Source organism: Hirsutella rhossiliensis, assembly GCF_020360975.1.
Source record: "Hirsutella rhossiliensis strain HR02 chromosome Unknown scaffold00005, whole genome shotgun sequence".
In the NCBI taxonomy this organism is placed as follows: Eukaryota; Fungi; Ascomycota; class Sordariomycetes; order Hypocreales; family Ophiocordycipitaceae; genus Hirsutella; species Hirsutella rhossiliensis.
This window is the reverse complement of record NW_025408671.1, coordinates 1,276,149-1,287,172: the sequence shown is the minus strand read 5'-3', so window position 1 is coordinate 1,287,172 and position 11,024 is coordinate 1,276,149. Positions and strand designations below refer to the sequence as shown.

General features: G+C 40.1%; 1 protein-coding gene across 1 annotated transcript; it reads right to left on the bottom strand.

The window, feature by feature from the left end:
• Window positions 1–2,972: 2,972 nt before the first annotated feature.
• Window positions 2,973–4,172, bottom strand: HRG_05298 (uncharacterized protein; the record flags this gene model as incomplete). The annotated part of the gene is made up of 5 exons (XM_044863769.1): window positions 2,973–3,228; window positions 3,283–3,390; window positions 3,523–3,572; window positions 3,624–3,908; window positions 4,152–4,172. The coding sequence occupies 5 exons, from the start codon at window positions 4,170–4,172 to the stop codon at window positions 2,973–2,975; spliced, it is 720 nt and encodes a 239-aa protein (XP_044720301.1).
• Between the last annotated feature and the right edge of the window lie 6,852 nt (window positions 4,173–11,024).

Below are 11,024 nucleotides of genomic sequence, written 5' to 3'. Positions count from 1 at the left end.
AAGCTCGACGTCGTCTAAGCGTTCTATAAGGTGCGAATAGCGTATAGGGAGGAGTAGAAGACGGCGTTCCGTACGAGATATAGCTTATTCGAGTAGATAGTTACCCCCTTCGGCCTAGTAGGTGCCCTAGCTACGTTCTAACGTTATATTAACCGGGTGCTTAGGGGTTTCCTCGATAAGTTCGCGTCCGTATATATAGATAATATTCTTATCTATTCGAGCGGGAGCTACGAAGACTATATATAAAAGGTATAGAAGGTGCTAAACCGCCTAGCAGAGCACGGCCTATACCTAGACCCGGATAAATACGAATTTAGCGTTAAGCGCGTTAAATACCTTAGCTTTATTATTATCGCGGGCGTAGGCGTATAAGCGGACCTAGCTAAGATTTAAGCTATCCGCGACTAGGCGACCCCGATATCGCAACGAGGCGTACGGAGCTTCCTTAGCTTCGCTAACTACTACCGGGTCTTTATTAAGGAGTTCTCGCGGATCGTGCTACCGCTTAACGAGCTAACGGGGGATAGGGCCCCCTTCTCCTAGGGACCTATATAGGCAGAGGCGTTCTAAACCCTTAAGGACTTATTTTCGTAGGCCCTAGTACTACTATAGTAGGACTCGGCAATCCCTTAACTATAGAAGGGACTATAGCAGCTACGCACTTAGGGAACCCTATCCTAAGAAGTAGAAAGGCAGAGAGAGTTAGTAGCGTTACTCGCGTAAGCTACCACGGAGAGAGGAACTACCTAATCTACGATAAGGAGATATTAGCGATTATTAGCTACTTAAGTAGTAGTAGGGAACTCAGCTGATTAGAGCTTCGAGATCCTTATAGACTATAGGAACCTCGAATACTTTATAACCCGATAGTATCTCTTAGAGCGGCAGGCGCGCTAGGCGGAGTATCTCTCGCGCTTTTAGTTCCGCATTAAGTATAGACTAGGCAAGGAGGCTACGGTCCTAGACGCCCTCTTATAGAGAGAGTAGGACCGGCCTACCTCCGTAGACCTTAATACGCGAGATATATAGATAATCCTAGATAAGGCGCTCTAGACTTACCTCGGCGCTACTCTATTAAGGGCGGAGGGTAACCCCCTAGGAGCGGCTAGGGTCCCGGCCCCCCCTAAGGGTGCGCCCGACGTCCCTCGGCGTATCTTCTAAGACAAGGAGCTCTAACGCTTATAGGACTAGCTAGCGGTATAAGATAGCACGTATACGAGCGTACGCCGCGCTATAAAGGCGGGGGCGCGCTTACTTAACTACGGCCTTAGTTTAAAAGTCTAAGTAGGCGACTGCTATATCGACCCCCGTAGCCACCTTCGCTATAAGGGCAGGCTATAGGTCCTAGGCGCGCCGGCGACAACGGAGGCCGTAGCTAGGGCGGCCCCCCCGGAAGTCGAGGAGCGGGATAGGTTAAGAGGGCGGATCGTATAGATAATCCACGACTTAAGCGTAATCGGCCATCCCGGCCGCGAGGGCACGTTAGTAGCGATTAGCCGGGACTTCTACTAGCCGCTTATAGCACCGTACGTCCGCTGTTTCCTCCGTAACTATAATATCTACGGCCGCTCGAAGATCTAGCGAGCGCTTAAGAGGGGGCTATTAAAGTCACTGCCGGTCCCTAACCGGTTCTATACGTATATATAGATAGACTTTATTACGGACCTCCCCCTTATAGCGGGCGGCAACCGCAATCTCTAGGTAATTAAGGACCGTCTAAGTAAGGAAGTAGTACTAGAGCCGATGCTATTTATAGAAGCGGAGGCCTACGCCGAGCGCTTCCTTTAGTACTACGCCCGCTTCTACTAGTAGCTAGCCTCGATTACTAGTAATAGGGGCACTAATTAGACCGGCCGCTTCTAGCAGTACCTCTATAAGCTACTCTAAGTTACCTAGTTACTAAGTACGGCCTACTACCTATAGACTAATAGGGGGCCTAAACGCCTTAACTAGGAAGTCTAAGCTTACCTTTAACGGGTAATAGCCCGTAACTAAGCGGACTAGGATAAGTAGCTTCCCGTAGCCTAGATAGCGCTTAATAGTAGGTCGAACTTATCTATTAGTATATCCCCCTTCCTTACGCTATATAGGTTTAAACCGCCGTCGGCGTAGCCTATTACCGTAGATATAGGTGCGGAGCGCTACCTAGCTAGCTCCCCGGAGGGCAGGGCGTCCGCCTTTATACGGAAGCTATAATAAGTTTCGGAGTTCTACTAATCCTCGATAGCGTCTGCCGCCTAAGACTAGGAGCGGTAGGCTAATAAGTCGCGGGATCCTATAGATAGGTTCGCGGTAGGGGATAAGGTCTAGTTAGACCTCCGTAACTATAGGTCGACGAGGCTAAAGAAGAAGCTCGATTAGCTATACGCTAAGTATATAGTAAAGAGGGTGCTAAGTCTATAGACTATAGAGCTAGAGGGGCTGCCCTCCGGTATCTATAGCACGATTAACGTAGACCTCCTTCGTCGCGCCGCTATAGACCCCTTACTAGGCTAAGAGATAGCGGATCCCTAACTAGCCGCTATCCTCGTTAAGGGGGAGGAGGAGTTCTCGGTAGAGGAGTTACGGGCAGCCCGTTAAAAGAACGTAGGCCGCGGTAGGAGGCGCGAAGTCCTCGTTAAGTAGCGCGGCTACTAGGACCTAACGTAGGAGCTAGCTTCCGAGTTCGAGGGCGCGGTAGCTCTAGATAGGTTCGAGGCCCTTTACGGGCTAATAGAGGAAAGCGACGGCCCGGCGAGAGAAGCTACCCCCCTAGCGGCAAAGTAGCTAGCACCCTAAGACGCGGGGGAGACCACGCCCCGCCCCCGAGGAAGCGGCGGGGCACCGGGCCCGCGGCGGTCGCTACGCTAGCGCAAGCTACGGGCGCACGTTACGGATACCGCGACTACGGATAATAGGCGGGGCGCACTTAGGTCGGCGGCAGCATAAATAAATCGCATTAGCCCTTATAGGCGCGCTCGAGGGCGCATAGACTAGGCCCGGCGGGCCTTCTTCTTCGGCGGGGTCTCGACCACTAGACGGTTATCCTCGTCCTCCTCCTCGTCCTCCTCCTTAGTGTGAGGCGCGGCCCCGGCCTCGAGGGCGCGGATCCGGCCCTCTAGGCCACCTAGCCAAGCGGCGACGGCGGCGGCGTTAGGGACGGCGGCGGCGGCGGCGGCGGTGCCGGTAGTGGTAGAGGCGGCGGCGGCAGAGGTGGCGGGGGCGGCCAGGGCGGCGTCGACGGTGCCCCTAAGAGAGAGAGAGTTAGCGCCGTAGAGAGTGCGGGAAAGGGAGCTTACGCACTTAGGCACGAGGGCGGCGCGCTCGAGGAACCGTAAGTTACGGTAGGCGGCGGCGGCGGCGGTCAAGGCGCGCTTAGCCTTATTCTGGTCCTTGCCCGGCTCCGCGGCGCTTTAAGCTACGGCAGCACGGGTAAGGACGGGCGGCGCAACCTTATATACGCGGCTAGCCCGGGCGTATAGGAAGTAGCTGCCCTAAGGGCGGCCGGCCTAGTCGGCGTAGGGGAGGGACTGCGAGGCACACCGCACGTAGGGGGAATCGCGGGTGGCGCCCCGGGCTATGGCGCGCTTATGCTAGTACGGGGAGTTAACAATACTCGCGAGAATAAGGGCGGAGGGGCTTACGGAGGAGGGCGGCGAGGACCCGCGCTTATTATTATCGTCGTTATCGTCGGCGTTATCGCGGCGGCCGGTAGCGGAGAGCGTAGCGGGGGCGGCGGCGGCGCGGGCAGTAAAGTTAACGGCCGAGAAGCCGGGCAGCGGGTGGCGCGGAGCGGCGGCAGGCGCGACTAGGGCGGCGGGGGCAGTAGGTAGGGTGGCGGGCGAGGCGAGGGCGCGATCGACGAAGTCGTCGATCTCGGCGGAGAAGTAAGACGAGGCGGGGGAGGATATATTAAATTGTTTAAATAACTAGCGGGGGTGCGGGTTAGCTCGTATACGGGCGGCAGCGCACGGCTAGGCGCTAGGAGACTTATAGTTATAGTTACGGCTACTACTACTAATAATAATAATAATAGTATAGTTAAGAGGAAAGAGCGATAGGAGCGCGCTAGTAGGTTATTTACCTCCTAGCCGCGCGCCGAGGTACGGGATTAACGTTATAAGGGACCGCCTATAGAGAGAGGGGAGGGGACCTTATATAAGGGTATTTACCCTTAGTATAGGTCTAGGCATTAGCCTAGACCTTAGCCGATAAGCGTTACGGGTTAGGGCAGGCTATATATATAAACGCGTATTTAGTAGTAGTAGGCGCGGCGTATAGTTAGATCCTATATAGCTTATTATTATAATATAACGGAAGGCACCTACGGTATAACCCTCTACCTACCCTATAATAAGAACCTTAAATACTTTATAACCTAATAGTATTACTTAGAGTAGTAAGTATACTAAGCGGAGTATCTCTTACGCTTTTAGTTCTATATTAAGTATAAACTAAGTAAGGAAGCTATAATCTTAGACGCCCTCTTATAAAAAAAGTAGGACCGGCCTACTTCTATAAACCTTAATACGTAAGATATATAGATAATCTTAGATAAGGCGCTTTAGACTTACCTTAGCGCTACTCTATTAAGGGCGGAGGGTAACCCCCTAGGAGCGGCTAGGGTCCCGGCCCCCCTTAAGGGTACGCCTAACGTCCCTTAATATATCTTTTAAGATAAGGAGCTTTAACGCTTATAGGACTAGCTAGCGGTATAGGATAGTATATATATAAGCGTATACCGCGCTATAGAAGTAAGGGCGCGCTCCTTTAACTATAGCCTTAGGTTAAAAGTCTAAGTAGGCGACTACTATATCGACCCCTATAGCTACCTTTACTATAAGGGCAAGCTATAGGTCCTAAGCGCGTAGGCGATAACGGAAGCTATAGCTAGGGCGGCCCCCTTAAAAGTTAAGGAGTAGGATAAGTTAAAAGGGTAGATCGTATAGATAATCTATAACTTAAGCGTAATTAGCTATCCTAGCTATAAGGGTATATTAATAGCGATTAGCTAAGACTTTTACTAGCTACTTATAGTACTATACGTTTACTATTCCCTTTATAACTATAATATCTATAGCTACTTAAAGATCTAGTAAGCGCTTAAAAGGGGGCTATTAAAGTTACTACTAGTCCTTAACTAGTTTTATATATATATATAAATAGACTTTATTATAGACCTCCCTTTTATAGCGGGCGGTAAATATAATCTCTAGGTAATTAAGGACTATTATTAGAAGGTATAAGTAATAAGCGTAGGATTAGGTAATCGATAACGTAAGCGGAAATATTAGTCGAAGGAGTATAGGGTAGGATTTCGTCCGGAATTTATAATAAGTATATAAGGGGCTAAATTATTTATTAAAAGAATAGCGTTATAAAAGATACTTATAAACTTACTTATTTTATCTACTACTCCTAGGGAAATCCTTTATCTTTTATAGACTATTACTCGCTTACTAGTTAGCTAACTAGTTAGCTTTCTAATATATTCTATAGTGCTTAAAAAGCTCTATCTATAGTATATCTTCCTAACTTAGTAGGTAGTCTAATTATAACGCAATAGTTAACGTAAGACTATAGGTTTTAGTATAAGTAGTAGATTTAACTAGAATATTCTATGCCCTACCTATTCTTATATCGCGGATATCTTTAGAACCGCTAGGCTAAAATAGTTAATAGGGTATCCGTTCTACTCGTAATTAACTTATATATATTATATATATTTTATTTTATTAGGATAGGCTTATCTTAACCTGCTTTTCCTAAAGCAAGGTATAGATATCTAGTAGAGGTCTTTATCTTTAAGGGTTATTCCCTTAGATTATATTATAGAGCCTCTTCTTACTTACTTATTCTATAAAGCCTCCCTATACCTATTATTTCTTTATAATAGTAAAATAGGAATATAAGGGTATATTCTTATAGCCTCCCTTAAAGAGTACTAGGTAAATAGTACTCTTTACTAGTTAGCTCTTTTATAGTAGAATTATCCTTATTAAGAATAAGGTATATAATAAGAATATAAAGGAAAATTTTAAAATCCTTTCTAGGAAAAACCTTAGTAAGAAAAATCCTAGTTATAGTTATAATATTTCTCCTTTTTTTAGGTAAACCTTTATAAGAAAAAAGCCTTATAAAGTTATTATAGGAAACCTTTAATAAGGAAAACCCTTATTTTTATAAGTTGTTTTTTACTAATAGGAAACCTTTTTAAAGGAAAAAACCTATTAGTTATATATAGAGGAAAAGCTAAGAAAGTAAAAGATAGCTAAAAAAAACCTTTATTAAAGGGATATAAGCTTTCCTTTTAAGGCTCTTTTAATTCCTTAATGGAAAGAAGCTCTTAGAACTTAAAGAATTTTTCTCTTCTTAGTTCCTTATTAAATATATCGGTAATATTATATTTAGATTTAATATAGAAAATCCGTATCTTCTTTTCGTTAATATTTTCTTAGGTATAGAAGTAAGTAATATCTATATACTTTGTCTTTATATAAAATTTCGGATTTTTAGCTAATTTAATAGCTACCTCGCTATCCGTTAAGATAGGAGGTATAGTATTAAGAATTCTAATAGATAAGCTATTATTTATAGAATAAAATAGCTAATTTAAATATAAAGCTTCTTTATTAGCCTCCTTAAGAGCAATAAATTTAGCTTTATAGGTTAATAGGGCTATAGATTTTTACTTTTAACTAGCCTATCTTATAATATTTTTATAAGTATAGAAATAGTATCTAGAAACGGATTTTATATTTATAAGGTTAAACGCCTAGCTAGCGTTAGAATAACCTTTTATAAAATTATAAGTATAAGGGATATTATAGTATTATACTATCCCTAGGTTAAGGTATTTATTTAAATATTTCTAGATTATATTTAACGCTTTAAAATACGTATTATTTAATAGAAGTAAGTCTAGTATAGGAAATAATAGTATATAAAATATCTAGCCTACTTATTAAAGCTAGATATAATAGAGCCCTTATTTCCCTTTAGTAAATTAAGATTTCTTTTTTATAAAGGCGTTATAATAGCCTTTTTAAGCTTTACCCTTACTATAGTAAGCGTATTAAAAGTCCCTAAGGCTTCTTTATTATATTCTCGTATTTTATTATAAGTATAACTTTCCTAAGATATAAATATCTCCTTTCTACTTCGGTTTATAATTATATATATTCCTAAGAAGTCTTTTAGTTCGGTTAAAGGCTAGACCTTTATATAATCTATTACTATTTTAAGTAGATTACCTATTATACTTTTATTAAGGCCTATTATTAGGAGGTTATCTATATAGATTACTATCGGAATTTTATATTAAATATTTATAAATACCCCTTTATCTATAAAAAGGGCCGAAAATCTTATCTTAGCTAAAATAGAGCTAAGATAGTTATACTAAAGCTTTAGGATTTATTTAAGGCCGTATAATACTTTTATTAATTTTACTACTAGCCTTTTCTTTTTATATAGCTCTAGGAACAATAAATAGCTAATATTATACTTATACTAGTTTTTATTAAACTAGTCTTTAAGTATTAGCTCTTTATAGCCTATAGGGATTTTTATATAAATATCTATATCTATTTCGGTATATATAAAGGGATTTTTTATATTATATTATAGTAGAGCGTAATTATTAGAAATAGCTATTATAAGTAGCATTCTAATAAATTCGGGTCTTAATATCGTAGAAAGGGTTTCTAAAGAATCTAAGCTATAGACCTAATTAAATCCTTATACTATATAGCGGGCTTTATATTTAATAATATTATTATTATTATCCCTCTTTATTTTATAGACCTAACGGCTACTTAAGGCCTTCCTATTACTAGGAATTATAAGAATATACCCTTATCTTCCTATTTTAGTATTATAAAGAAATAATAGGTATAGGGAGGTTCTATAAAATAAGCTAGTAAAAAGAGGCTCTATAATATAGTCTAAGGGAATAACTCTTAAAGATAAAGACCTCTATTAAATATCTATACCTTCCTTTAAGAAAGGTAGGTTAAGATAAGCCTATCCTAATTAATAAAAATATATTTTTTATATATAGGTTAATTATATATAGAACGGATACCCTATTGCTTATTTTAGCTTAGCGGCTCCGAAGATATCTATAAAACGAGAATAGGTAGGGCATAGAATATTCTAGTTAAATCTACTACTTATACTAGAACCTATAGTCTTACGTTAACTATTACGTTATAATTAGACTACCTACTAAGTTAGGAAGATATACTATAGATAGAGCTTTTTAAGTACTATAGAATATACTAGAAAGCTAACTAATTAATCTACTAGTAAGCGAGTAATAGTCTATAAAAGATAAAGGATTTCCCTAGGAGTAGTAGATAGAAAAAGTAAGTTTATAAGTATCTTTTATAACGCTATTCTTTTAATATATTATTCTATCGCGAAGTATAGCCTAATTTCGTAGTTCTTAGAGATATCCCTTAGTACGAGGGACCTAGGAAGCTAAAAAATAGGTTTTAAGGAATAAGCTAAAAAGAGGTATAGAGAGGAGGGTAGGGATAAGAGGGGAAGTAAAAGTAGCGATAGCTTCTTATAGAGGTAGCGAGAGATAAGACGGATATAACGGTAACGGCTAGAAAGGAGGGGAAAAACTAGTAAAAAGCTTAGTAGTTAAGAGGATATTAGTAGCTTCTTTAAGTAGGATCTTCTTTATTAATTAAGATACTAAAAGGGTATAAAGAGGGGCGTTAGATAAAGGAAAGAAGGAGAATTAAGGTAATATAATAATTACTCCCCTACCTTAATTACTACTACTATAAGAATTATATATCTCTGCCCTACCTATCTAACCCCTTACTTTTAATTTTACCTTTATATATTTTATATATACTTCTTATATCTCTCTTTACGAGAGTTATAAGCCTAAGAGGAATAGTATTCTTATACCTTCTAGCTATTATAAAAGGCACCTTTCTTATATCCCTTATAGCTCCCTTTTACCCTTCTTACTAAAAAAGCCGATTTTTAACTAACTTTTCTACCCCCCTCTTCTATAACGATATCGAAAAACGACTCTACTATCCCTACGGTCTATAAGGCGATTCTTATAGAGCCCTAAGATTAAGATAAGTAGGTAAAGGAGCTATAGGCTTATATAAATAGAACTATTTATAATTTAGTCTTCTTTAATAAGTAGGACCCTCTTAAGCCCCCTCTTTATCTTAGGGCAACGGAATTTATAAAGGGAGCTTCTCTCTTCTTTAAGCTAACCTCCGTATAATAGAGAGCTTTTTCTACTACCTTAGGCGACTATAAGAGTCACTAAAAGGAATACCTCTATAAGATAAAGCTACTAACTACTATACGTATAGCGATAATAAAATCCGTTAATACTATAAAGCTAATCTCTCTTTAAGAGGAAGAGACTCCTAGGTAGTAGCTTTTAAAGCTAAAGACCTTAATAGCTCCCTCGAAGGGCTATATAACTAACCGTATTAAGAAGACCCATATAGCCTACCTAAGAGCCTTATCTACTAGGAACCTACTAGCTTCTTTATAGCTAGCTAAGTAGGAAGAAATCCTCGAGAAAGCTAACTAATACTTCCTAATAAAAGCTCTTTCTAGCTAGAAGCTATAGGATATATCTCTATTAATAAAGCCTATTAGTAACGGTTACTTAACTATCTTTTAAGAAGCTAGCTAGGAACTAAATAAAGAGGCTACTAAAGTATAATAGTAAGTAGTCTTATTCCTTTATAGCTAGTACTCGACCTAGACGGTTTAAACTACTGCCCCTATAGCTGCTATAGCCCTTATTACTACGGCTCCCGCTACTACTACTACTGCCCCGGTCCCGGCTCCGCCTCTTACTCTAGGCCTAGCCCCGGTCCCGTTAGTTAGACCGGCCTAGCTAGTCCCTTAATAGACCTTTTAGTCTATTAGTCGAAAAATTAAGGAACTAGTCGAAATCGAACCTCTTTTTTAAAATTAGTAATAAAGTGTAAAAAGGGGAGGTTTTTAAGTAGACCTTCTAGACTAGGATAAGGATTCCTTAAAGAAATAAATAAGGAGGAATCGACCTACTTACTAAGTATATAAAAAGCTCTATCGGCTAGAAGACTACTAGTAGGTCTTTAAGGAAAACCGACTTAAAGGAATTAACCTTTTAAAGAGGCTATAAGAAATAGTATAATAGTCTCTTAAGGAGGACCCCTCGTTATAGAAGAAGATAGATAAGATTTAGGTTACTAAGAAATAGTAACTAACGCCGCTACCGTAAATTCAAGGAAAATTCGTTAGTATAGTAAATCTAGCCTTTATCTTCCCTATAGATTAATAAGGCTAAGACTAACTATTAGAGCCCTCCGATTATCCCCTATAAAAATTAGCTCTCCTTAACTCTAGCTTAATATCTATAATATACTCTTACGATTCTAGTCCTTTAAGAAGGTATAAAGGGAATACCTTATTACTAGGGAATTAACTATACGGATAGAGGGATATAGAAGGGTAAATTTTATAATAAAATTACCTAATAGGTCTATATAAATTCTTCGACGAAAAAGGGTAGCTTTTTACCCTTAATTTTTAACGAGCCTAATTTCCTTCTACTTTCTTTAAGAAGAAGGAATCTTTTAGGATATAACGTCTAAGCCTATAAGGCTAGTTTAGAAGAATTAAACTATTAGGCTTATCGAGGAAAAATTCGGTTAATTTATTCTCGAATTCCGACCTATCCTTAGGAAGGAATTACTTAAGAAGTTAGCTTTCCTTATTAAGAGGAATAGGTCTACTATAAAGGACCCTCTTCCGGTAGCTTAAAGAGACGGTCTTCTTTAGTACGTACGACTTAGTTACCTAGGCCCCCTAGCTTTATATAAGCTAGGCTAATAATAGGGCGTATAAATAAGGGGCCTAAAGACTATCGAATACGAATACTATAGCTAAGGGAAGACTAAGACACGAATTTCTAAATAGACCCTTTTATAGCTAGACTAGCTATATAAGGAAATTTAGGTCGACTAGACCGACGTCTCTAAGGACTAAGAAAGCTTTATTAAGGT